Here is a 27,761-nt window from a genome sequence, read left to right as displayed (position 1 = left end):
CCTCTAGGCAAGATGGCATAGTACTGGAAAATAATGCAATACAATAGGGAGTATTTGTTTTATTTTTGCAATATTGGTTTTTATAAAAAGAATTTGTGTATTTCTCTTCTACCTTCCACTGAACCAAGTCTAGCTTTTTAATGCCCCTTCTCAAGAAGAGACTTAAAAAAAGATGCTGTCCTCCTTTTTTCATTATTAAGGTGTCTAATCTCTATCATAGGTTTACTCCCTTCCCCACAGCATTTTATTCTGTTAGAACATCAGAATTTATGTACCTTGACATATTCATGGTATTCATCACATTTAGGTACTTCAGCATTTTCCACTTCACCTCCAGAGGCTGTTTGTTCTTAGTTATTCTGTCATGAGTTTATTGCTTATTGTATAAGCTGATATCCCATTATGAGACTTTAGGTTTCCATTGTTGCACTTTCTTAAATTAACTGATAAGAAAGTCATTTGCATGCTTTTTATGTAGTGAAAGTATCACCACAAATAAATATCTAAACCCACCGCCTCTTACCACCTATTAAATGTGTTAATACAGATCACATACAATAATCTTTTAAAATTAACAAAGCAGTATTCAGTACAACATCTTGACTGTTTTCTCCATAATTAAAGTTGTTTTCTAAGGTCTAGCACGTCAGTGATTGATCTTCCTTACAGTTTTCTTTGTGGTATGTTAGTCAGTGGAGAAAAAAATATTTGTTTACAAATGATGTATATTTTTTAGGTATCATTGCATATTGCATATTATTTTAGGCATCTGTTATTTTGGGCTTAGATAAATAGATTGGGATTTTTCTCCTTTCATATCCAGAAGACAGTTCAGTTCAGTCACGTCCAACTCTTTGCAACCCCATGAACCGCAGCATGCCAGGCCTTGCTGTCCATCACCAACTCCCGGAGTCCACCAAAACCCATGTCCATTGAGTCGGTGATGCCATCCAACCATCTCATCCTCTGTCGTCCCCTTCTCCTGCCCTCAATCTTTCCCAGCATCAGGGTCTTTTCAAATGAGTCAGCTCTGCACATCAGGTAGCCAAAGTATTGGAGTTTCAGCTTCAATACCAGTCCTTCCAATGAACACCCAGGACTGATCTCCGAAGACAGTAGTAGGCATAATCTTATCACTTGACCTAGGAAGAATAGCAGTTCTTAGACAAAGATCCTTTTCTCCAAAAAATAGCCACTCTTAAAGCAGTTTTTTTTTCAGTAAGCATAAAAGGTAGATTTTTCTTTGTGCTGTTTGTACATTCATTAAACAATTTTGTTTACTCCTTCCATTTCTCCTCTTACATGTTTCTATAGCATACTTTCTTCAGATATAAAAATCAGTCCCTTTACATTATTTATGTAAAGATTTTTTTGTGAAACGACAATCCCATAAATTATTGCTCTTCCAGTGCTACACTCTACGTTTTAATATTCTGATGCCCATCTTGTAGTGCTGTTAGATTGATCTTTCCATATTTGAATTTGATAGTGGGTCTCTATAATGTGCGTAGACTGGGATACAAAATAATGGATGTAGGTGGATACTCATACTTACTTTCTATTCATGGCCCACCTATCATGTAAAATGCAATGATTGTGGAGCCAGATCAGCTTCCTTTTGTTTATGAAAATAGAAGAACAGGTTGAGGTCCTACTCTGGATAGGGGTGGGTTGGGAACTGGTGAGTCTAGCTGTATTGTAAAACTAAGTTAGCATTTACACACACATGTACATACAGTAGATAGTAGAAAGGGCTATGTAGGAGTGTCAGTACCTGGGGCTTTGAATTGCATCACCTTTACTCACTAACTTTATTGTTGCAATGAAGAAATTGGCTATTTCGCTACCTGGTATTTTGTAAAGTTTGTGGTAGTAGTACATTCATTTTCTCTTATTCTCTTTTCTTCCAGCCATAATGAAAGGAAAGTGACCTGTAAACATCCAGTCACAGGACAGCCATCCCAGGACAATTGTATTTTTGTAGTGAATGAACAGTAAGTAAAGCGTTTCATGGAACGCCTCTATTCAAAATGGGGTCAGCATTCCAATTGCTGTTATCCGTATTTAATACAGTACAATTGAACAGTTTTTTTATCTGGACATTTGCAGTCAAGGGTAGTAACAGAATACCATCTATTTACCATGTGTGGTTTAGAAACATGGCTTAAAATTTTTTTCATGAGGAATGTAATTTCAAAAGCTATTTTTACAATAGCTCAAACACAGAGAATAAACTCAAGATCCCTGGATGCAAGGTCAGGGGGAACTAAACTTGGTCAAATTATTAGACTAATTTGAACTTAGGTTTCTCATCCTTAAATAGAGATACTGGGAATTACCATTTCTCAGGATTTTTATAAGCATCAAGTGAAATTTATTTGAAAATAGTTTATAAATCTGTTCTTCAAAAATTAGTTGTTGGTACCATTGTTATTATTTTCTTTTAGGGGGTTGGGAGAGGGCTGCTGCACTGCCTGTCTTATGGGATCTCGGTTCCTCAACCAAGGAACGAACCCGTGCTCTCGGCAGTGAAAGTGAGGAGTCCTAACCACGTGACCACCTGGGAATTCCCTATCATTTTTATGGCCTTCAGTATTATAATAGCAAATCTTGTAATTAAAACGTTCCAGTTAGATGACCAAGTAACATAACTGTATGAAAGCTTATTAAAATAAACATGATATTAACTTAAGTTGTGCTTAGTTATATTTCAAGTAGTTATAAATATTAAGCTGGAACTATAGTGCTTATTAAGCTCGAACTAATACCCAGCTGTTCGGAAAAGTCAGACAGACACCAGCATTATTAGCTCCAGGAAAATGTCATTATAAAGTGGTTTACAGAAGTAGCACGTTCTGCCACTCTTGACATGTTATATTTTCAGGACTGTTGCAACCATGACATCTGAAGAAAAAAAGGAACGACCTATAAGTATGATAAATGAAGCTTCGAACTATAACATGACTTCAGACTATGCGGTGCATCCAATGAGCCCTGTAGGGAGGGTAAGTTATTTTGCTTACTCTTAATTATTGATAACCGACATAGTTGGTAGTATCCATTATTATTACTCTTAATGAACTTAGAATTATAGAATAATCATTTCATTTTTGCTATTACATGAATCTAATTGCATTTGAGGTAATTGGCATAAGAAGCAAGGCCTTAGAATATAAAGAACTAAGATTATATTTTAATAATTTAATGAGTTATAGTTTTTAAATATTATAGAGTTCTGATTTTGAATTGTTTTACAAATATAATAGATGTTTGTGTGAGACAGTGGCAGTTTATTGAATCTACTTAAGTTTTAAAGGTGACGATTAATTCAATGACCTAGAAATCCTGTTATTAAGTATGCCTGGAATGATATATTGGAGAAGGAAATGGCAACCCACTCCAGTACTCTTGCCTGGAAAATTCCATGGATGAAGGAGCCTGGTAGGTAGGCTATAGTCCATGGGGTCGCAACGAGTCGGACACAACTGAGAGACTTCACTTTCTTTCTATAGATCATTTTGGAGAAGGAAATGGCAGTCCACTCCAGTGTTCTTGCCTGGAGAATCCCATGGACAGAGGGGCCTGGTGGGCTACGGTCTATGGGGTTGCAAAGAGTTCGACACAACTAAGCCACTAACACACACACACAGAATGATATATATATATATATTCTATTTTATTCTATAATATTATACTATTTTGTTAATTGTATCCATTACTGCTAAAAGGTTTCAAAACCCTATGTCAGTTGTTTGATGACTGAAATATTTAGAATCCATTATGTGAAAAGTATTATAGCCATAGGGATACAGAAGTGGATGGTTTTTCTTTGTAATCAGAAACAAAAATACTGTTTAATCTATGATCTCAGACTTGTGTGGCTATAATAATTTATAGTTATTGCTTCTTGTACCATAATGTTAATGTTTTGATATAGAATTTTAATGTAAAAATGTCTTCAAACTCTTAGAAAATCTGCTAAATCTGAATAAATAGTTGCCTTAAAGTTACTGCTTGGTGCCTAAATTAAGGATAGCAAGAGAATCAAAAGATGATAAAAGAATTGTCTTTATTTATTTAGAAAATAATTATGTATTTTATAATAGTAAAACAGTTGTAATAGTAAATTATGGTTACTGTAAAGAAATACTTGTTAAGGTTTTTTTAATGAAATATTGTAGAATATTAAAATAAGTATAGATTTTCAAATAATATAAATTATTTCTATTTTGTATATGACATAAAGGATAAGTGAGCATCATGGTGCATTTTAATTAAAATCTAGAAAAATGACTGGTGGGTAGAGAGCCACTAAGTCACTGTCTGGAAAGAAAGTTGAATCTGTGCCTCACACTTTACACCCAAAATTTTCCAGATGGAGCAGGTGTTTGAAATGGTAAAAAACAAAACCATAAAAGCAGTACAGAAAATAATGGAAGTTTTTTAAAAAAACAAAAACAAAACAGCCAACTCAGAATGCAGATGTGCTGTCTAAATATGACAAATCCCAGAAGTCAAAAGAGAGAATGAGAAATTCAGTCACAGAAAACTATCATGCGTGCGTAATATTGATAACTTATATGACAATTAAAGAAGAATACTGAGGAGTAGGTGTTATATAGGCAGTTATTTGAGGGGGAAAGACAGAGATTCTGTAACTGTGAACAGTCATTTACATGAGTAGATACACATATGTACACAGTGACATTAGTTGCCTAGAGTTGTGTTTGGGTTGTTTGAATGCTGGTGTCTAGAGGTGAGAAGTAGACTGGTCCTTCTACATCTTTTTGTACCATTTGAGGTCTATACTGTGTTTTTATGCGTTATTTGTTCAAGAGGAAATTAAAATTTATCCAGAAAAAAAAATGCCATGGTTGATATTGGACCTTAAAACTCTATTATGTACTAATATAACTTTTACAAAGGAGGTTTTAATGAAATGTGCTAGCTTTCCAAAGATTCTAGTAAGTTGAAAAATAAGAGATAAATTGATACTACTTACCTTCCTTGTTGCTGCTGCTGCTAAGTCGCTTCAGTTGTGTCTGACTCTCTGCGACCCCATAGATGGCCGCCCACCAGGCTCCTCTGTCCCTGGGATTCTCCAAGCAAGAACACTGGAGTGGGCTGCCATTTCCTTCTCCAACTTACCTTCACAGAGGAATTGAAATTCAGCTTCTTTTGTCTTTATGTTTGTTGGTCACCGCTATTGTTCCGACCAAGATAAATTGTTTGGGTTAAACATAGCAATATTTTAAAAGATTATTTGTAGTTTTAAGAATATGGTAAACACCATCTGGCTGGCATCATTCAAGTTCAGAGTTGTCCTTAAAGAAGAAAACACTACATGACATTAAGCAGTTCCTTCCAGTCTTGTTTTGATTTGATGTGATATGTTTGTTTATATTTTATCTGTGAGATCTGCTCTTGTAACTTGACACTGTTGACTTTAATTGGGACAACACTGTTAACTGCAGATATGAGTCAAAAAGTTCTGTCATTTGGTTTATTCTTTAAAATGCGTTAATATAATTTTTACTGAAGATTCATTTTATTTAGCAGGTAGGGCAAAATACTGCCATACACTGTGCCTTTTTAAAAATTGTTCCTGAAAATTTTAAAGGAGAGAAATACATGATCCTTTTGTAATATCCTTGAAGAGGAAAAGCCTTTGTGCAGAATTCTTATACTTGAAACAACTAAGACACAAAAGCAGAATTGCAATAATTCATCTGAAAAGATTAAATCCTGAAAGTTTCAAAGAAATCTGGAGAAGAGATTTTAAAAGGTTAAAATTATGAAGATAAAAAGTAAACTCAATATCTAGGCATTAATACCATATTTTCTGTTGGGCTTTTTTTTTTTAGACTTCACGGGCCTCAAAAAAAGTTCATAATTTTGGGAAGAGATCAAACTCAATTAAAAGGAATCCTAATGCACCTGTGGTCAGACGAGGTTGGCTTTATAAACAGGTATTTTTTCCCGTTTGATGTGAAAAAAGAAGAGAATATAAAGAAACCTTTTCAGCTGAAGGTCCTAAGACAATTATATAAAGTAGAGAAGAAACTGTATAGTTAATCATCCAGGTTCTTCCCTTTTTATTACCATGAAGAGTGTTAGAGAAACAGTGAAAAAAGAAAAAGTAATGGGTGTTACCTGGAACAGAGGTATTTTGTGTGTGTGTGTGTGTGTGTGTGTGTGAGAGAGAGGTATTTCTAAATTTGAAATTAAATGTATGTTGTATGAAAATGTTAAAAATAACATGCTAAGATCTTCTAGGCAAAAATATTTTTTCAGTGGAAAAAAATACAGAGTTGTTGTTCATTTTCTATTCTTATAAAAAGGTACAATTATGTACTTCTCTGCTTTGATTTATAGAGAAATTTGATGATAATTCGAGATTTTCCTGAGTTTTGCAGATTTTTGTTTCCATGCCCTCGAAACTACTCTTTCAAGTGTCTGCTTTTTTTTGTTTCTTTTCTTGTTTATCTGTTTGCCCGGGCATAGGTCACTCTTATACCCTGATAAGTAGGGGTTTACATTGTTCCATTATCTGGAAAACCTGGTAACTAAGCTTTTTTGGAACCTTGTTAGTTTTGTAACTGGTAAGGATGTGTGTACATTAAACTTGGTGGCATCTGTTTTGATTGCTGAGAGGCTGTTTTCTTTTTCACTTCCCGGTTTGCATCTGGATTTCAAATGACCTCCAGATAACTGAGATAACTGCACTCGGGACCTTTATCTGCCTGTGTTCTGTCTTTCTGATTCTACATGTATGCAGATGATGTTAGTTAAATATTAGTTCATTAATAGTGCTAATTTACTCTGTCAAATAATGCTAATTGCTTTCAGATGACCTAATAATTATATTCATTAAAATTCACGATGAGGTCGTTATGAAACATGCATTAGACGTTCCACCTGACAATTGGATGGCAACTAATCTAACGTATTGGAAGTAGACCCACTTAAAATCCAGAGAATCCCCATTCAAGCAAATTAATTTTGCCAATTTCTGACTGCATTGATTGTGTGTGTAACTTGGATACCAACTTTTAATTTTTATTTAAAGATCACTTAACTGTATTTTAACCGTCTGACATTTAAACTTATCCAAGCTGAAAGAATTTTAACTAGACTTTCTAATGAGTCCAAATTCTGTTCAAATAGCTAAATGTGATATTGAGCTTTATAGAGGATATGGGACTCCTTACTTAAAATGATTGCCGTTCTTAGTTCTTGATCCCTTGGTTAATTTAGTATTGCCAAAGCTCTACCAACAAGTTTCTCTACTCCTGAGTATTTATTCTGTAATAGGTGTGTAGCTTATAGAGAATATTTGTAGAACTGCTTAAAAATCTAAACTTTGAAATTATCTATACTAAAGAAATAATTAATGAAGAAATTGAAAATGTATATTTGGGGGGGGGGGGAATGCTTTCCTTAAGTGTAACTGTAAATTTTAAGGATGAAATCTTACTTAAGAGATTTTTACCCATATAATTTCTTCAGTTCTGAAACCATCCTTATGTGATGGTCACAACTAGAAATAAATTGAGAAATATTAATCAACACACATACAAACTGGCATCTTTTTACCTGTTTATGTCTGTGTTTGTGTGTGTCTGTGTTTCATTTTCTCCTATGGTTTTGGTTTATTGCATGTGGGAAGGTAATTTTTATTTAAATTGTAGTTTTGTTTGAGCTTGGTATTTTTATTACCCAAATTACTTAGAAAAAGCTGCCAAGTGGGTACTCTCTTCTGCAGGATAAGCAAAACCCAGGCTGGATATGTAAGAAGAAAAAAATGTTTATTAAATGTGTTTGTATGCTAAGGTTCCTTTATTCATAATCATTTTAAATCACATTACCTTTGGAATAATTTCAAATCACACACTTTTCTTCATGTTGAAGATTAACATATTTATTAAATCTGGCTTACCAGAATGCACACCCTACTGCACAGTCACCTTATTCTCATGCTCAGACGTGTTCACATCGCTTGCAAATACGAAACCAGATCAAACTGCTTCAGCAGAATTCCTTTTTACATGACAGTATTATTCTTCAAAGACCAGTGTACTTAGAAATATGTTACCATGTTATAAATCCCTGGAAAACTACCTCCAAATTTTGATTAGGGTTTTAGTTAGATTTCTTTTTTTTTTTTTTTTTTTTAGTTAGATTTCTATGCAGCATATATCAAACACACCTTGTTTTAAGAGCTTATTTTAAACAAATGCACCAGAAATGAGTTTTCACTTTCTGAAATGAAAAAGAAATAATCCTTTATCATGCTGGTTTCATGCAGGACAGCACTGGCATGAAGCTATGGAAGAAACGCTGGTTCGTGCTTTCTGATCTTTGCCTCTTTTATTATAGAGGTGAGTTTACTACCACAAACTATAGAATATATGTGAAGCATCAGATACTCTTTCGAAGAAAAAAATTAGAAATCTTTTTACTATTTTATTATCAACAAACTGATATCAAGAAACTCTTGATATGTGTGATATGTGTGTGTTAGTCACTCAGTCATGTCCAACTCTTTGTGACCCCATGGACTGTAGCACACCAGACTTCTCTGGTGAGAGTCCTTGGGATTCTCCAGGCAAGAATACTGGAGTGGGTTGTCATTCCTTTCTCCAATTGACGTATGTAGTTTGAAGTAAATAAGGTGGGACAGAAGGCAATATAGTGCTTCAAACTGAATGGTCTTAGTTTTGGTCTGGTTTTTGTAATCTGTTTCTGCTAACCTGATTTGTTTATATGAAGAGCATGTGAGTATTCACTCTATAATGTTATCCTTGAATTCAGTGCCTAATAGATAAGAAAACATTAATTTGATGGGATTCTTTTTATATGTCAATTTTGTCACATCTAGCCATTGGTCCACTAGACACCCCATTCTCCCCAGCAAATGATTTTAGAGCATTAGAGACTACTATGATGTATTAGCAAATAAGAAAAATAGCAAAGAATTTATTTATTATGATCCCTTCCAGTACCCCCTCTCTGTCTCTGTCTCTCTCTCTCTCTTTCTCTCACACACACACACTTTTCTTTTGAACAATGGCAACCCGCTTGAAATGAGAAAGTTGCAAAAGGGATTAATAGCCTACAGATTAGGCTATTAATGTTGATGGAGAAGAAATAAAGGTATCATTAAAAGCAGTCTTCATTTATATCTCTCTCTCATTTAATGTTTTTGTAGGCTTTAATAAGTTGTTGATTAACGCAGAGTCAGAGTCCAGAGAAGTCTCTGTTCAGGTGCCATGTGGCTACGTTAGTGTCCCCAGAGTTGGTGTCAAACAGTGCAAGGGATGCATATGCCGTGTGGCCCTAGAAATCTGCTTCAGCTACAGTGTAAAATCATGAATCTGGACAGTCAGCCCTTCTTCCGTACTTTAGAATCTGGTTGGAATCAGTCAGTATATAGTTACCAATTTACATACCACAAAATACAGTAGGATTTTAGAGCCTATTAGCAGTTTTTAAATTTACTTTGTGATTGTCCCCCCAAAAAAGGTGGGACAGAATTCTGTGGTCACCTATCAAAGCAACATATGCAAATTGACCTTCAAAATTTGAAATTACTAGAATTGTATTCATCTTTTTTTTCCCCTCACTGAATACCGAGGTTGAGAAATACTGCTGAGTCAGAATTAACCAAACCTATAAAATTTCATGTTTGGCGTAGAGATATTGGTTGGGCTGCAATTGTGGTATTATCTTTAGTTAAGTGCAAGACTTAAAATTTTCTTTAAAGGTTTTCCCAGTCTTTCAGAAAGTCAGTGTTTGTAACTCATACATTATTCCCAAGCTTATAATTTGTACTTTTCTTTCTTTTTTTCAGTATGTTTTATAGACTAAATTTAGAACTTTAAGAACAAGAAAATGCTGCTTCTCACATAAAAAATTTCTTAATGTTAATTTGCAACAGAAAGAACACTAAATTCTTTGCCATTTGATATTATTATTGCTTATGGAAGTATCCTTGCTACTCATCACTTTTATTAAAATAACTTTTAATGTAATTTGAAAAAAATAAAGGTGAATTCCAAAGCCATTTTGAGTATGAGATTCCATATTATTTTTAAACATATGTGTGTTACATTCAATACATCTATTAATTATAGTGCAGTTTCCCTAGACAGGAGGAATATGAAAAAGAAGAAAATATAGAAAAGAAAGAAATATCACTTCACTCACCTCTTGTTCTTCAGATGGTTGGAAAGAAGCATATGATACTACACTTTTGCTACTTTATCAACAGGAAATGTTAGATTTTGAATGAAAACTCAGATTTTAGTGAAAAGATCCTAATAACTTGCAATTTTTAGACTGTTAACCATTTGCTAAGCACATAACATTATGACCTACTGCATCTCTTCCTCACAGCCAGCTGAACGTGAAAGTGTTAGTCACTCAGTTGTGTGCAACTCTTTGTGACCCCGTGGACAGTAGCCCTCAAGGCTCCTCTGTCTGTGGAATTCTCCAGGCAAGAATACTGGAGTGCACAGCCGTTCCCTGCTCTAGGGGATCTGCCCAACACAGCCACCTGATAAGGTGGCAGATCTTATTCTGCACAGTCACACAGGAGGAAACTAAGGGCAGCAAGGTCCAGTAGCTGACCTGAGGTCTCCCCTAGCAAGTCTCAGGAGCCAGGATTTGCACCCAGGCACTTGTCCTAACCACAAGTTTCTGCCCCACCCAAATCTAATCTTCTCTTTTTTTTCTTGGCCACACCATGGGGCTTGTAGGGTCTTAGTTCCCTGACCAGGGATCAAACTCCGGGCCCGCAGCAGTGAAAGCACAGAGTCCTAACCATTACACCGCTAGAAAATTCCTAATCTCGTCTTCCCTCGTGCATTGAATATAGCAGCCCCATTCATTTCTTCTCTATCTGTCCAAGCATCTAATACTCTAACATTGAGAGTGTGCTGTCAGAAATTTTTAACAGATCAGTCTGTGTTTTACAGATATGGAAAATAATACAGTGAGAGAATAAGAGCGCTTTGCTGCCTTTTTTTTTTTTTTTACAATAGAATAGCATCCAATACCAGATGGAAGCCCAGGTTCTCACTGTTCTTTACAAAACACCGGGCATTTTGTGAACACTGTGATAAAGCACGGAAATTGCTCTGTTCTGTAGTCAGTCTATTGATGAAACTTAACATGGGATATAATTCACTCAGCAAATATTTATTGAGCAAGACCTGGTTCATTCCAGGTATTATTAAAATAGCAGTGAAAGAAAGCTTCCATAAAGCTTGCAATCTCCAGAGGTCAGGGAGACAGTGGATCCACTCAGATAAATAAACAAGACCACGGTTAAGTGCTTTTAGGAGAAGAAGGTCATGATACAAAAGAAGGTCACGGGGCAGGAGCCTGTTTGGATCAGTACTCTGAGCAGACGGTTTAGGTACCAAGATACCAGTGACAAGGAGGAGCCAGAGTGAAGCAGAGTATCCCAGACAGGAGGGACAGTAGTTCAAAGGCCTTGTGGTAGAAAAGTGTTGGGCATATTGAAGGAGCAGGAAGAAAGCAGTAACCCAAGCTCTAGGGTTAGCACTAGGGAAAGAGATAGATGGAAGAAGTGGATGTAGGATCCATGTAGGATGCTATTGGAGTTTAGATTCTGCCCAAAATGCCACAAGGAAGCGACAGTATATTTTTAGTCACAAGAGGAATGTGCTTTAATTTACATTTTCGAAAAGCTCACTCAAGCTGCTGTTGAAGAGAAAGTGAAAGTCTCTTAGTTGTGTCCGACTCTTTGCAGTCCCATGAACTATACAGTCCATGGAATTTTCCAGGCCAGAATAGTAGAGTGGATAGCCGTTTCCCTTCTCAAGGTGATCTTCCCAACCCAGGGATCAAACCCAGGTCTCCTGCATTTCAGGCAGATTCTTTACCAGCTGAGCCACAAAAGAAGCCAAAGGATACTGGAGTGGGTAATTTATCCCTTCTCTGGGGGATCTTGCTGACCGAGGAATTGAACCAGGGTCTCCTTCATTGCAGGCAGATTCTTTACCAACTGAGCCATCAGGGAAGCCCCAAGCTGCTGTTAGGAAACAGGTTATAAAGTAGAAGGAAGGAAACATTGTGTAGAAATGATGGTGGCTTCAGAGTAGGGTGGTAGCCAGCAGTGAGCTCTTTTGATGCACCAAACATCTTAATAGGTGGTAAGATGCAGAAATTAACAATATAGACTCCTCTCCTTATGGAGCTCACAGATTAGCTGAAGGAGTCTGAGAAAGAATGTTGTAGTATTCAGTTGTGTTGATGACTGTTGACCAGGCCTGTACAAGGAAGGGGTCAGGAAAGGTTGATCTAGAGACAAATGACTTGCTTAGTACATACACAGCATGAGTGAGCATGGCATATTTGTAAAATAACACACAGAGCTTAAGGAGTAAAGGTACCTGAAAACCTAGCAAGAGGAAAGGCTAAAAAGTAGATCAAGGCATAAAAGACATTTGTTTGTCATTCTAGTAAATTTAAACTCCTGTATTAAACACGAAACTGTAATTGTATGTATGTCTTATGTTGTTCTCAAACTTCTTTGAAGCAGAAGAAACGGTGGGTCTAAAATGTCCTTTGAATCCACTAAGGTGTTGGGATTCTTATGGCTCCTGTCCCAGGTTGTGTTCCTGAGGAAGCAAGCCTTGAGATGGAGATCAGTGTGCAAGAGGCTTACTAGGGAGTGGTCTTGGTATCAGGACCTGGGGCTGGGGAGGAAGGGAAGTAGGACAGGGCAGAAGGAGGAGTTAGGCTTCCCTGCAGTCTGGGAAACACCTGGCTGACCCCCAGTCCCCGACAAGGAGTTCATTCTTTCTACAAACATCAAGTACCTTCCCTTGGCTTGACCAGAGTACAAGGCCCTCTGTGTGATTGAAACTAAGACAGTTACCTAGGTAGAGAACTAAAAAAAATGCCTTGATTAAGAACATTTAGGGCTTCCCTGGTGGCTCAGATGGTAGAAAAATCTGCCTGCACTGCAAGAGACCTGGGTTCAGTCTCTGGGTGGAGAAGATCCCCTGGAGAAGGGAACAGCTGCCCACTTCAGTATCCGTACCTGGAGAATACCATGGACAGTGGAGCCTGGTGCGCTGTAGTCCTTGGGTCTGCAAAGAGTCAGACACAGCTGGGAGACTAACACTTTCACTTTCAAGAACATATAAGTAATGTAGCATATGACTTTGGATAGTCATTTGATGAAGATTTTATATGCCTTCAGTTTTATATAATAATAATGGCAGTTGTTACTGAACTTGTAGCATGGGCTGAGTGCCTCATTGCAGTCATTATGTCTGTTAACTCATTTAACCCTCACAGCATGTTCCTTTGTGGCAAGTCCTGTTTTCTTCAGTTTTATGATAGATGACACTGAGATACCCAGCATCCGGTAGCTTGGCAAGATCTTACCGCTACTTAGAATCCAACTGGGAAACAGTCCATGATAATTGGTGAAGTCACTCTATGCTTATTACCTCTGCATATTCTGAAATAACTTTAGGAAAGTCAATTTTCCAGTTATACAACATAGAAAAATGTATTATTTGATAAAAAATGATTTTTTTAATAAAGATGATTTCATGACCTGTTTCTGATTATATGTTTTATATAAACATAAAATTGGATTTAAAATTAGAATGTGACTCATTCTTTTAAGTTGTCATTCTTTATAATTGTTGTCTGCTTTCTGCCCCCCCCTTTTTCCCTTTCAGAATAAATCTACACTTTTGTTCATTCTGTCTTATATTAGAGAACTAATGAATATAATAAAAGCAAAATTTTGTTCCAGTGTTATGAGAAGAGTTACAGAAATTAACCTCTAATGTGACTTTTTTCTTTTGGAAGTTTCAACATATATTCTAGAAATGAGGGGAAAATAAGTGAAATCCCTTGTTAAGTTTATAATAATAATAATAAAAACATGGCAAGCATAATAAAAAGATTTATTTCTAATTTATGATTTTTCTCATTGCTGAGTTCACCAGCCTAATGCATAGCTTTATTAACCTGTCTTACGGGTCTCTAACAATGTACTATATATTTCAAGTTTCATAGACATCTCTGCCCCCAAGCAGCAAGTTAATAATGTGAATCTATACTGTTCGAGAATGAATGTTTTGACATTTTCCTAGGTATATTTTATGTGCTTGCCTTGTAGGTCTGTGATTTATTCTCTTAACTTTATTGTGTATCATAGTGACTGGTAAAAACAACCCTTCAAGGATACATGTTTAAGAAGCATATAATATTTCAAGTATAGTTTAAAAGATATTTTTATGTGTATATATTCATGTATTCAAAAATGTTTGAGCATCTACTATTGTTCTAAGTGTCTTTGTGGAGTTTACATTCTAGTCGGGGAGAGGAAGATGATAAGTAAAAAATAAAACATACAGGGTTTCAGAGGTATTGGGGCACATGTTAAGGGTCATTGTGGTAGAGCTCCAGAAAGAGAAGAGAAGGTTCTGGGACAGATCAGGATGGAAGCACTTCAAAATAAAGCAGTCAAGAAAGGCTTCATTGATAAGACATGGAACAAAGTCTGAAGGTTGTGATGAGAGAGCCATGCCTATCTGGGCTTTAAAATGGTTGCCTGTTTAAATCCTATGGGAAACATGGGTGGATTCATTTTGTAAATTTTCAGTGTCACCATTTACACGCTTATGTAGTTTCAGTGAATCACATGCCAGAGGACTTTGTAGAATGCAGTCTATATGCCAAAGGTTTGCCATTTTTATGTCTAATTGACCTTGTTCTGACGTGGGCCAAGTTCTGATTTGCTTAAGACAGGGAATTTTGTTGAAAGTAAAGCAGTATATATATACTCCATTATTTAATGTTTTCCCTTAAAACCTTACAATATAATACATGAATGAATTATACAAATTTATATATGAAAGTCTTTTGGTTTTGTCAAAATAAGTTTTGAGAAAATTTATTCTGCTTCATGAGAACACTGGAAATTCTAATCAGATGTTCAATTACCTCTCAGATGAGAAAGAAGAGGGTATTCTGGGAAGCATACTGTTGCCCAGTTTTCAGATAGCTCTGCTTACCTCAGAGGATCACATTAACCGCAAATATGCTTTTAAGGTAAGGACATAGTCATACTTTTTTTTTTCTGAATTTGAATGTTGCATTGGTTAAGAAATGGATATTGACTGTGGATTATCACAAAAAGACATTTTAGTTACAGTCATTTTTAATATTTGAAATATAATAGCGGTCTTAGGGTCGAGGAGAAGAGTGTCCCTTTAATTAGTAAGAAGTACATGCTGAAGTATTAAAGGGCCAGGTGTCTTTCGTGCCTCCTTTCAAGTGGTTCTAGATCAGGGGTCCCCAACCCCCGGGCCACAGACATGTTAGGAACCAGGCCACCCAGCCCCACGGTGAGAGGCAGGCAAGCAAGTGAAGCTTCACCTTATTTACAGCCCCTCCCTATTGCTTATATTACTGCCTGAGCTCCAGCTCCAGTCAGATCAGCAGAGCCATTAGATTCTCATAGGAGCTTGAACCCTTCTGTGAACTGCACATGCAAGGGATCTAGGTTGCGGGCTCCTTATGAGAATCATCCTGAAACCATCCCTCCCTGGGTTCATGGAATAATTGTCTTCCATGAAACTGGTCCCTGGTGCCAAAAAGGTCAGGGACCACTGTGCTAGATATAGCAAATATGTTAAAATGCTAATAATTGATAGATATAACTGTACTATCCTGGTGATCATTGTATTGTTCTTTAAAAGTTACTGTATATTTGAATTTTTTCATAATAAACTTGGGGATAATGTGTTTTTTAACCTCATACATGTGCACTCATGATTTTAGAGAAGATTTGCAAAGGTGCTCTTAGATCTAAGTACATCATGAATATCAGATAGTTTTGAGAGCCTATTGAAGAGGAAACATTAAATCTATTATTAAATCTAAGCAGACCGGAGCTCGCTTCCCTTAACTAATAATACTCACCCATCTATGATGTGCTAGTAGAACACCTTCAAATAAGAAGCCGCTTTAATGCTAGTTCAGTTCAGTTCAGTCACTCAGTCATGCCCAACTCTTTGTGACCCCATGAATCGCAGCATGCCAGGCCTCCCTGTCCATCACCAACTCCCGGAGTTCACCCAAACTCATGTCCATCGAGTTGGTGATGCCATCCAGCCATCTCATCCTCTGTCGTCCCCTTCTCCTCTTGCCCCCAGTCCCTCCCAGCATCAGAGTCTTTTCCAGTGAGTCAACTTTTTGCATGAGGTGGCCAAAGTATTGGAGTAGTTTAATGCTAAGTTGGTTATTTTGTTGCTATTGTTCTCAAAAACTATGCTGCATTCTTTGCTTTATGATGATGGCTGACATAAATTTCGGAAGTCACCTATTTTTTTAAGTCAGTTTTAAATTTAGAACTCTTGAGGGGTTTAATGTAAAAATTTCATTTTAAGAAAAAGAAGAATATAAAGGTAACGTATGCTGTTATTTAACAATGAAAATGTGTGTACCATTATAAAATTGAGTCACTCTGTAATTCCTGTCCACTTTTAAAGAATAGTCAGGACTGCAGCTGAGCTACAATTTTGGCCAGTTAACATGTTGCATTTATAATTACAGAGAAAAGACTGGGAAAGGCAGAGTGGTGGGAGGGTTGTGGGTGGCTTCAACCATAAGGTTATATCCGAACAAAGACCACTGGTTATGAAGGCATAAGCTACCCATTTCCGTATGTTACAACAACATTTAATACCAATAAGTCAAAATAATAACTTGTTAAAGTACAATGCCAAACTCTCTGATACTGACAGTTAGTTACTGGGGCACTGGTTTAAATTCTTTTGTTTGCTCATCAACTTAGCAAATGTTTATTGAATTTGTAGTAGACAGGATATTTTGCTCAGGTCTTTGACTCTATATATATATAGATTTTTTTTTAATATCAATAAATATGATGTTAAATAGCAATAAAAGTGACCGTGTATGAGTATATTGTCTCTGTAATTATTTAGTTTAATTTTGATTGTATTTTATCTGTAACAAGAATGATGATTTCTGTTTTCAAATTCTCTCCTCCACGATGTTGTTTTCTCTGAATTTATGAGCCATGTTTACTACTAAGTCTGTTGGCGTTGATCCTGCTGTTTTCACAGTGGTAAGTAGGAAGTAGAGACAATTGCTGAACAATACTGTGGAACTTAAAAGCTAAATCGGGAACTTTGCCATCATATTCCCATTTGACAGATTGCAAGCTTGGGTGTGGTTTGTTAGTGTCTTGAGCCCTGGCCACAGCTGGAACTTCTGAGTGCCAGCCCAGCATTCCTTCCACTCATCACAGATATGGGCAGTGGGTCTTTATCCATCTCTCCAAAACACCCCTTAGTCTAGTCTAGAGACTCTGGTGGTTTTAATCACTTTAACAGTATATAGCACTTGAGCTGATTCTTTTTTTGTTTTGTGTTTTTTTTTTTTTTGAGCTGATTCTTTCTCATGGTTTCCATATACAATTTTATATCCCTTCCACAGTCAAATGGTATTTGTTGGTTCTGTAAGTTGATTTTCTCAGTGTATTGATTCAATTTATTTACATCTTGATTCTGAAAAAGGTTTCCAAGAAGCTAATTTGACGCTGTAGATAAAGCAGACAGTCAGGATCTCAGAGTAAAGTCTGTTGCTCCAGGTCTTCTCCTTGCATCTGTTTAGACTAACTCTTTTGCCTCATTCTGTGCTGAAATAACTTGTGTTTATTTATCCTTGTCTTTCAGTGTCTACTGGGGAGTTGTCACAGGCTTTTTAAAATTTATTTTATTTACTTACTTATTTTTGACTGCACTGGATCTTGGTTTCTATGTGGGCTTTCTCTATTTGCAGCAAGCAGGGTTTACTTCTAGTTCTGGTGCGTGGGCTTCTCTTTGTGATGGCTTCTCTTGTTGCAGAGTGTGGGCTCTAGAGCAGTTGTGCTGCATGGGCTTGATGGCCCCCAGGTATGTGGAATCTTGCTAGACCAGGGATTGTCAGGCAAATTCTAATCTATTGTACCACCAGGGAAGTCTGTCTCAGGCATTTTTAAGTGGAAATTAAGAATGGTTCAGGACTTAACTGGTGGTACAGTGGCTAAGAATCTGCCTGCCAATGCAGGGGACATGGGTTCGATCCCTGGTCCAGGAAGATTGCATGTGCCACGAAGCAGCTAAACCCATGCGCCGCTGAAACTGGTGCACCCTAGAGCCCATGCTCTGCAACAAGAAAAGCCGTTGCAGTGAGAAGTCCCTGCTCGCCACAACTTGAGAAAGCCAGTGTGCAGCAATGAAGACCCAGCACAGCCAAAAAAATAAAAATAATAAATAAATAAACTAGGAGGCAAAAAGAATGTTTCTCCCACCTTGGCCTTTGTTTTCTTTTAAAAAAATTTTTTTATTAAAGTCTAGTTGATTTACAATGTTGTATTAACTGGCCTTGGTTTTCTGCTCAACAGGCAGCTACTGCTGCTGTCCGTCCTCGCCTTGCTGGCCCAGGGCTGAGCCTAGCGCTCAGTCCTTGCACTGGGGAGCTGTCCCTCAGCAGGGCCTCCATGACATTGTTTTCCATCTGCTTCTGTGGGTGGAGGCAGGTTAAACCACTTACTGGTGATATAGGGCTTCTTCCTCAAACCTAGAGCATTTATATTTTACTCTGATACTTGAGAAGAAAACCTAAAGGGCAGTGCCATTTGGGGTCATTTATGAATCTTTTATGTTTGTGTATAGGTGTCTATAATGATTAGCCAAACTGCTTTGAGAGCAGCAACTTTTAAGGGCTGAAGGAATTGCTGCCACAGGAGGGAAATGCAATTAGTGACTTTAGTTGCTGTTTGCTGTGAAACATTCTTGAACAGAGAGATGTGAACTGTAAATAGAAATTGCTTGGGGTGTGTCCATGGAACAGGGATGGCCAGGTGCTTTTTTTCTTACCTCCTTCTCCTCCTACCTTCCCTTCCTTTAAACTTTTTTTTTTTTAAAGAAAATGAAAAATGATAAAGATAGGAGAAAAAAATGTAAGATGTGTATATTTTTTCAATATTGAATAGTGTTTTTCTGAAGTCCCTTATTTCTATATCTATATGTATTGGGTTGGCCAAAAAAGTTCATTCATGTTTTTCCATACATCAGAAACCCAACATTTGGCCAACTCAGTAAGACAAGTCCACTTTCTTTGAAATTTGATAGTAATGGTCTGTGTAGGGAGCCACTGAACTTTCTTTCTTTCTTTTACTTTTATAGGTGCCATATTTCTATTTAAAACAATCATGTCGTTTTCGATCAGGCTGCCCATCCGAACATGCGGACCTATTATTTCTGCACTGACACAGGAAAGGAAATGGAGTTATGGATGAAAGCCATGTTAGATGCTGCCCTGGTGCAGACAGAACCTGTGAAAAGGTAAAGGCTTGTAGGGAAAGCAGTGGTGATTTCCACTTATATTTTATCCCCTGCCTTGCAAATACATCATTATCATAGTACATGTCATTTTAGTAGTCATGATACAGAACCATTTCTTCCCCAGAAAGCAAGGATTAAGTTCATCTTCTATATTAAATCAGTACACCTCTAGTTGGTTTGAGATACCACCTGCATTTTTATCCCACCTTCCCTCTTTATTCATTCTCACCTACCCATGTACTGAGGTGAATCCCAAATCCTAACATTCCAACTGAATGTTCTTTCTTCTTACAGAATTACCTTTAATATCCGGTAAGTACATTTTTAATTGCTATCTTAAAAGTATACAGAACAGTGTTTTTTAAGGTTCTGAATCTTAGAGGAGAATTTATATTCATGAAGTTAATTTCACTGTGTTTTTATATTATGTTGTATGTTTCTCAAGTTTAATCAGTTGAAATAAAAGTTTTTGATATGTTTCATTTCTTTGGTGTTTCCGGGATATTTCTGATTGTTTCATGATGAATGTCTCCAGAAAATAGTTCATCAAGCATCTAGATTATTTCTAAATATATCTACTTCTTAATGAATTCTATCTTCTTTCTTTTAAAACTCCAGGACTTACTTTGGTTATATAAATAGGTACTGTTAAAATTGATATAAGTGTGATTTTTTCCCCCCTGCCTTAACATATGAATCATTTTAATATTCAACTATATTAAAAGCTAGTGAGAGGAAATCAGCTTCTAAAATATGTAAATATTAGCTGAATTATGAGCTTGTGGCATTTTGAAAATATATTCCTATATTTTGGACAAAGATCTATGATACAGTTAAATTTTTTTTTGAGTCAACAACAGTTGAGCACATATATAAGGAAGATTGCTAACTTGCATGTCTGGTCTTTTTACTATTTTCTCAGGAAATTAAAGTCTTTTGAGGTGTTGATTAAAAGACTCAAGTTGATGCTGTATAAGTAAATTTATGTTTATCTATTTCAGATCAGTTTAACTAATCACTAATAATTAGAGCTAGGCAATAGTATGCAGAAAAAAATAAAGAAGGTCCAAGGTTGAACTCTGGGACACCTGTTTATAAGAATAGCTACCTCAAACATAATGCATTTTCTCGATTGAGAGCTAATAATGGGAAAATCTGCTTTTGGAATTCCATGTGTAAAAATGACCTGGATGGACATAAAGATGAGATTATTATGACAGAGAGCTCCAGAAAATTTGTTAGGTGAAAAAAAAAGAAAATCTTAGGATAAAACTAACTTCAGATAATACTGACTTTCAGGGAATTGTTTAGAATACAGAAATCAATATAGTCATTAAAATATATGATTTCTAGATAAATTTAGTTTCATATATTGCACTTATCCCAGAATTTCAACTTCTATTTTCTTTTCTTGTATTTTCCACTCTAAAAACTAGTCAGTTCAGTTCAGTTGCTCAGTCGTGTCCTACTCTTTGCGACCCCATGCCTTGCAGCACGCCAGGCCTCCCTGTCCATCACCAACTCCCAGAGTTCACTGAGACTCAAGTCCATCGAGTCAGTGATGCCATCCAGCCATCTCATCCTCTGTCGTCCCCTTCTCCTCCTGCCCCCAATCCCTCCCAGCATCAGAGTCTTTTCCAATGAGTCAACTCTTCACACGGGGTGGCCAAAGTACTGGAGTTTCAGCTTTAGCATCATTCCTTCTAAAGAACACACAGGACTGATCTCCTTTAGAATAGACTGATTGGATCTCCTTGCAGTCCAAGGGACTCTCAAGAGTCTTCTCCAACACCGCAGTTCAAAAGCATCAATTCTTGAGCGCTCAGCCTTCTTCACAGTCCACCTCTCACATCCATACATGACCACTGGAAAAACCATAGCCTTGACTAGACGAACCTTTGTTGGCAAAGTAATGTCTCTGCTTTTGAATATGCTGTCTAGGTTGGTCATAACTTTCCTTCCAAGGAGTAAGCGTCTTTTAATTTCATGGATGCAATCACCATCTGCAGTGATTTTGGAGCCCCCCAAAATAAAGTCAGCCACTGTTTCCACTGTTTCCCCATCTGGTCCCATGAAGTGATGGGACCAGATGCCATGATCTTCGTTTTCTGAATGTTGAGCTTTAAGCCTACTTTTTCACTCTCCACTTTCACTTTCATCAAGAGGCTTTTGAGTTCCTCTTCACTTTCTGCCATAAGGGTGGTGTCATCTGCATATCTGAGATTATTGATATTTCTCCCGGCAGTCTTGATTCCAGCTAGTGTTTCTTCCAGCCCAGCGTTTCTCATGATGTACTCTGCATATAAGTTAAATAAGCAGGATGACAATATACAGCCTTGACGTACTCCTTTTCCTATTTGGAACCATTCTGTTGTTACTAATAATTACTCCTAATTTATGCTGATAAAGATGATATTCAATATTGTGTCTTGACTCTGGACAACTATTTGTTGATTATCTGCCCATAGCAATTGTTAGCCAGTTGTGTTGATATAATTTGCCCAATTATCCAGGAATTATTGAATACCACCTATGTGCCCAACCTGATGTCAGTCACCATCATCCTGTAGAAATTACATCTTCTAAGGACTAGTGGTTCAGTGGCTAGGACTCCATGCTCCCAGTGCAGGAGGCTGGAGTTTGATCCCTGGTCGGGGAACTAAGATCTCACATGCCACAACTAAAGATCCCGCATGCTGCAACTAAGACCCAGAGCAGCCAAATAAATTAATTTTAAAAAAGGAAGAAAGAAAGAAATTACACCTTTTATTCTATCTCTAGCTCATTTATGAAGTATTTTAACCTATGAACTTCAATGTCATCGTTCCCCAATGGGCAGGCCATTGATGGCATTAAAAAATTCTAAGCATAATATACATTCTCTGAATAATTTTCTGTCTCTCAGCCCATTATTATCATTTTCTGTATTTGCATGTATCTTCTGCAGTAACTTAAATGTTACTTTTTAAAATTAGATCACAGGTTTTACATTATTTATGTTATCTTAATATACATTTTTGAATAAGTTTTGGTTCCATTTAGGGAGAAGTCAGCATGTGTCTTTTTTGATTACATCTCTTAAGTCTTTGGAAAAACTGAGGAAAAAGTCATTGCAGTTGTAATTTAAATTAAGAGCTTTAGGTAGATTAGAGGTAACTTTTTAAAAAGACCTTTTCATATATTTGATACTTAGTGTTTTAAAAAATTCTCACTACTCCTGAAATTAGCTTGGATAAATGTGTTTATAGCATAGATCTTCTCTGACTTCTATCTTTCAAGTGGAAGAAGCTCCATCAGATCAGATCAGATCAGTCGCTCAGTGGTATCCAGTTCTTTGCGACCCCATGAATTGCAGCACGCCAGGCCTCCCTGTCCATCACCATCTCCCGGAGTTCACTGAGACTCACGTCCATCGAGTCAGTGATGCCATCCAGCCATCTCATCCTCTGTCGTCCCCTTCTCCTCCTGCCCCCAATCCCTCCCAGCATCAGAGTCTTTTCCAATGAGTCAACTCTTCACATGAGGTGGCCAAAGTACTGGAGTTTCAGCTTTAGCATCATTCCTTCCAAAGAAATCCCAGGGCTAATCTCCTTCAGAATGGACTGGTTGGATCTCCTTGCAGTCCAAGGGACTCTCAAGAGTCTTCTCCAACACCACAGGTCAAAAGCATCAATTCTTCGGTGCTCAGCCTTCTTCACAGTCCCAACTCTCACATCCATACATGACCGCAGGAAAAACCATAGCCTTGACTAGACGAACCTTTGTTGGCAAAGTAATGTCTCTGCTTTTGAATATGCTATCTAGGTTGGTCATAACTTTCCTTCCAAGGAGTAAGCGTCTTTTAATTTCATGGATGCAGTCACCGTCTGTAGTGATTTTGGAGCCCAGAAAAATGAAGTCTGACACTGTTTCCACTGTTTCCCCATCTGGTCCCATGAAGTGGTGGGACCGGATGCCGTGATCTTCGTTTTCTGAATGTTGAGCTTTAAGCCAACTTTTTCACTCTCCACTTTCACTTTCATCAAGAGGCTTTTGAGTTCCTCTTCACTTTCTGCCATAAGGGTGGTGTCATCTGCATATCTGAGGTTATTGATATTTCTCAGTGTCTAATATTGCTTCCAATGTGAAGCCATGAATTTTATCTAAACCTAAATATATGGATGGTCTGTAACTGTACTCTGAGGGAAATAGTCACATTTCTTTTTATTTTTTCTCGCTGATTTTATTCCTAACTAGCCATCTCTGTATAGCTGAACAGAATATGTATGTTGTTAAGTCTCTTCAGCTGTGTCTGACTTCTTTGCAACCCCATGGACTATAGCCCACCAGGCTCCTCTGTCCGTAGAATTCTCCAGGCAAGAATACTGGAGTGGGTTGCCATTTCCTCCTCCAAGAATATATATAGATTATGCATTTTTAACACATGCATTTTTATCACTGACACTGGCAGCAACAGCACAGTTAGGATCCAGCAGGATTGTTATTATATATTGAAATGTGCAAGGGTAGTCAGTTCCCTCTTCAAGGAGCCTCCCAGTGTGGTATCATCTTGGCAGTTTTGTGCAGGTACAGACACTTAGCTTGGTCTGGTCAGATCCTGGAAGTGATTGGTCTCAGGAAAGCTGATTCTCATCAAAAAGACCCAGATAGAGCAATTGACATGGTGAGCAGTAAAACCATCTGCTGGCTCAGGCGCACACTGCTAAGCAGCACATTCTTCCTGCAGGGACGTGGACATGAGATGCCAGATTCTAATCCACAGTTGCTTGATGAGATTGAATGGTAGTGGTGATAAAGTCTGTGCCAGCCACAGATTTACTCGTGTGGAGCTCACAGCAGTCCCGAATCCTTGGTGCTAAAGTTTTCCCTACTTGCTAAAGAGGAGTTTGAGGCTCAGTAATTTCTGTACCGTGCTGGAAACTCAACTAGTAAGAGGTGGAACTATGGACTTCCGTGGTGGTCCAGTGGTTAAGAATCTGCTTGCCGATGCAGGGGACACAGGTTTGATCCCTGATTCGGGAAGATTCCACCACATGCTGCAGGGCAGCTAGGCTCGTGCACCAAAGCCTGCTCCGCAGCAGGAGAAGCCACTGCAATGAGAAAAACCTACACACAGCAACTGGAGACTAGCTGCACGCTCTCCCTCCTCCTCCAGTCCCCACCAAACCTGGCCGCAACTAGAAAGCCTGTGCTCAACCAAAAAATAAATAAGCAAAACAACAGTGTAACTACTAGAAGTTCCACAAATTAAAAAAAAGAGAGAGCACATGTAGTCTAGCTCAGAAACTTAAGTCCTCAGGAATACAGAGAGTTGGTCACATGGTCTCAGTCTTTGATAGCATCAGAAGATAATGTCCATTTCCACAAACCAGAGTCATGTTTGTCTCATGATGCATTAACCCTCCTGGCTGGAAACCATGTTGTTTATTTCAAACGACCAGCTACTGTGGTCTTTTAAGCATGGATTTTTGTGGTTTCACGGTCAAAGGGCAGCCTCATTTGCTTTCTTTTCAGATTTCTAATGGTAAGGACACTCACCACTTTTTTTGTTTTCCAGTGCTTTCTACACTGTGTATTTTATGGTTAGTTTTCTCCCCTTTCTATTTATACATTCTGGTGTCGTACTTGAATTTTCATGCCATGACACTGGGGATTTGTGCAGACGTGTCCTCTGCAACCCTTTCAGGGCTTTTTGTAAAGTCAAAGGTAGTTTTATGTTTTTTTTTTTTTTTTTTCAGAGTGAATCCCAAAAATAGCATGTGCATTATTTCATCTGATTTACTCTGCCTTTCTTCTCTGATTTCAGAGTGGATAAGATTACATCTGAAAATGCACCAGCTAAAGAGATCAATAACTTTCCCAATCATAGAGTGCTAATTAAACCAGAGGTCCAAAATAACCAGAAAAACAAGGAAATGAGTAGAAATGAAGAAAAAAAGGCATTAGAAGCTGAAAAATATGGATTTCAGAAGGATGGCCAAGATAGACCTTTAACAAAAATTAATAGTGTAAAGTTGAATTCTCTGTCGTCTGAATATGAGAGCGGGTCGACATGCCCAGGTCAGACTGGACACTACAGGCCAGTCAATTTGAATAGTTCAGAGAACAAAACAGTCAATGTGAGCCTGGCAGATCTTAGAGGCGGAAGTCATCCCAATACGGGGCCCTTACACACAGAGGCTGATCGAGTCATACAGAGAACGAATTCAATGCAACAGCTGGAGCAGTGGATTAAAATCCAGAAGGGAAGAGGTCATGAAGAGGAAACCAGGGGGTAAGTGTCTTGTGGTGTTGTGGGAGACTGGTTTCTGAGATACAGAGTCAATGTATTAAATTCAAATTCCATTGTGATATTACAGCTTCATGACTCATCTTTTCTTCAGGGTAATCAGATGTGTGTGTGGGGGGGGGGTTGTTTTTTTTTTTTTTTCTCTCTGTCTCTCAGTGTTCTGAGAAATGTTCATCCAACTTTACTGATGGCAAGGAACCATCCTCCCTGGCCCGGCATAAAAGAAGGCGTAGGCCGTGGGTACAGATCATGTTTGTTTGAGGCAAGGAAGGGGGCAAGACCTAGCCTTGCCCCCTTATACACACACACACACACACACACACACACACACAACTTGTCTTCACTCTCTCCACCGTCCTGCTCTGTTTTCCGTTAGTAGCTTCTACAGCTTAATGTAATGCGAAGCTCTCCTGAGACATGTAATGTGGTGACCGGAAAGGCTTAGGTGCTCTGGTTCTCAGTCTTGTTCCTTGGCTTTCTTAAACTCATGATGCACATGACTAAGTATTATTATTTATTCATCTAAGCATTTATTCATTCATGTACACACTTGTTCTTTTGTATACTTATTGTATAATTACTATATGGTAATCATGGGACCAGGAAGTAAAATACTGAAATGATATAGTCCCAATTTCTTGCAGCCGTTCTTAGTCTTGTGGAGGAGAAAGTTAAACAGATACTGCATACGATGACAAATACAGCAAGAAGAGAAGATGTTTCAGGGACAACCAGCCCAGCCTAAAGTTTCAGGGAAACCTCTCTGGAGGAAGTAAAGTAGGAGCCCAGATAAGAAGGATGGTATGCTTATCTTGGTTTAGGTATGCACAGCTCAGGAGTGTGTAGTGCTGGGAGGAGGCTCCAAAGCCGTGAGTCTGGCTTAGGCTCACATCATCACAACTGCTATAATGATGGACAAGAAGCAAGGCTGGAGAGAGAAGCCAGAGGAGTTGTATGTTTGCAGAATGGTGGTTCAGTAGAATCTGGAGAATGAGTTGGAGAAAGTTCAAAAACTGAACTTGTAATTGACAAGGCTAGTTGAGTACTTGGATGTGCTTGATTGCAGACTGGTCTCACTCAAATCTAATTTGAGTGGCTGGGGGAAATCAAGAATGGTGCTCTGCTTTTTTGGTCTAGTTGTCAGGCATTATCCAGTGCCTCTCACTGCATAGGGAAGGATTGGGAAGACAGAAGGTAATGAGTGATTGGATAGGTTAGATTTGAGGTGTCTGCAGTCTGTACCTCCAAAGAGAGATCTGGACTTGAATAAGATTTGGAGTGTCATCATCATTATATCAGACATGCTTAAAAGTAAGGATGAAAGGAGAAGCATTCATTCAGCAGGAGGCTGGATAAAGTAAAGATTCTAAGGGAAAACCAGAAAGAACTTTTACATTTAAAGGAAAAAAAGGATAAACAACAAGGTCATACTGTATAACACAAGGAATTATATTCAATATTCTGTGACAAACCATAATGGGAAAGAATATGAAAAAGAATACATATGTGTGTGTAAATATGTACTTCAATACAATTTTTTTGAAAATTAAAAAATAAAGGGAAAAAAAGGTTTGGAGGGTCTGCAAAAGACCAGAAGTAAAGGCCAGAACATGGAGGAAAAGCAGGTGCCCGTGGATGAGAAAGTGTTGTGTTTTTACGTGGGAAGCTGGTGATGCACGATTTATAACGTACTGTAATGAACTAATGCATACACAATTAACTGAAGACCTACTATAACTCTTACCTTTCAGGAGTAGAGAGCCAGACAGCATTAAGTTAGTAATGTTTTGGTTGAAAGAAGATGAACTTTTGGGGTAGTGGGACGTCCTTCTGGTCTGGATGGTTGTCAGCCAGCCTCTCCTCTCCAGAGTGCAGCTCGGCCCCTCTCATCCCATGATGCGTTGCTTCTGGTCTGGGCGGTTGTCAGCCAGTCTCTCCTCTCCGGAGTGCAGCTCGGCCCGTCTCATCCCATGATGCGTTGCTCATCTCTGTTTTCTCCTCCTCCACCCTCATTGCTCACATTCCTAATTTTCCCAAGGGACAGTTGTGAGAAACAGTTG

General features: G+C 37.9%; 1 protein-coding gene and 1 long non-coding RNA gene across 21 annotated transcripts in view; one reads left to right on the top strand and one right to left on the bottom strand.

The window, feature by feature from the left end:
• The window catches only part of PLEKHA5 (pleckstrin homology domain containing A5), a 262,176-nt gene that overhangs the window by 154,168 nt on the left and 80,247 nt on the right, over window positions 1–27,761 (top strand). For all 19 annotated transcript variants that reach the window (XM_059887049.1, XM_024992612.2, XM_059887051.1 and 16 more), the window contains 7 exons: window positions 1,911–1,994; window positions 2,885–3,005; window positions 5,865–5,969; window positions 8,309–8,381; window positions 15,008–15,108; window positions 19,297–19,412; window positions 25,219–25,686. In XM_059887049.1, the coding sequence (XP_059743032.1) occupies window positions 2,898–3,005; window positions 5,865–5,969; window positions 8,309–8,381; window positions 15,008–15,108; window positions 19,297–19,412; window positions 25,219–25,686 (971 nt within the window). In that variant the 5' untranslated portion in view covers window positions 1,911–1,994; window positions 2,885–2,897. The remainder of the gene's footprint in view (window positions 1–1,910; window positions 1,995–2,884; window positions 3,006–5,864; window positions 5,970–8,308; window positions 8,382–15,007; window positions 15,109–19,296; window positions 19,413–25,218; window positions 25,687–27,761) is intronic.
• LOC132345332 (uncharacterized) lies at window positions 45–27,720 on the bottom strand. Of its 2 annotated transcripts, XR_009494623.1 has the most exons (3): window positions 27,446–27,720; window positions 5,003–5,148; window positions 45–1,142 (listed from the first exon to the last, which is right to left on the bottom strand). It is a non-coding gene; the product is annotated as an uncharacterized lncRNA (long non-coding RNA). The 2 variants fall into 2 exon arrangements; XR_009494622.1 differs by lacking the exon at window positions 27,446–27,720 and having other exon boundaries at window positions 5,003–5,294.

Source organism: Bos taurus, chromosome 5 (genome assembly GCF_002263795.3).
Source record: "Bos taurus isolate L1 Dominette 01449 registration number 42190680 breed Hereford chromosome 5, ARS-UCD2.0, whole genome shotgun sequence".
NCBI classification, from domain to species: Eukaryota; Metazoa; Chordata; class Mammalia; order Artiodactyla; family Bovidae; genus Bos; species Bos taurus.
Note: the sequence above shows the minus strand (reverse complement) of the source record. Positions and strands in the feature narration are given on the sequence as shown.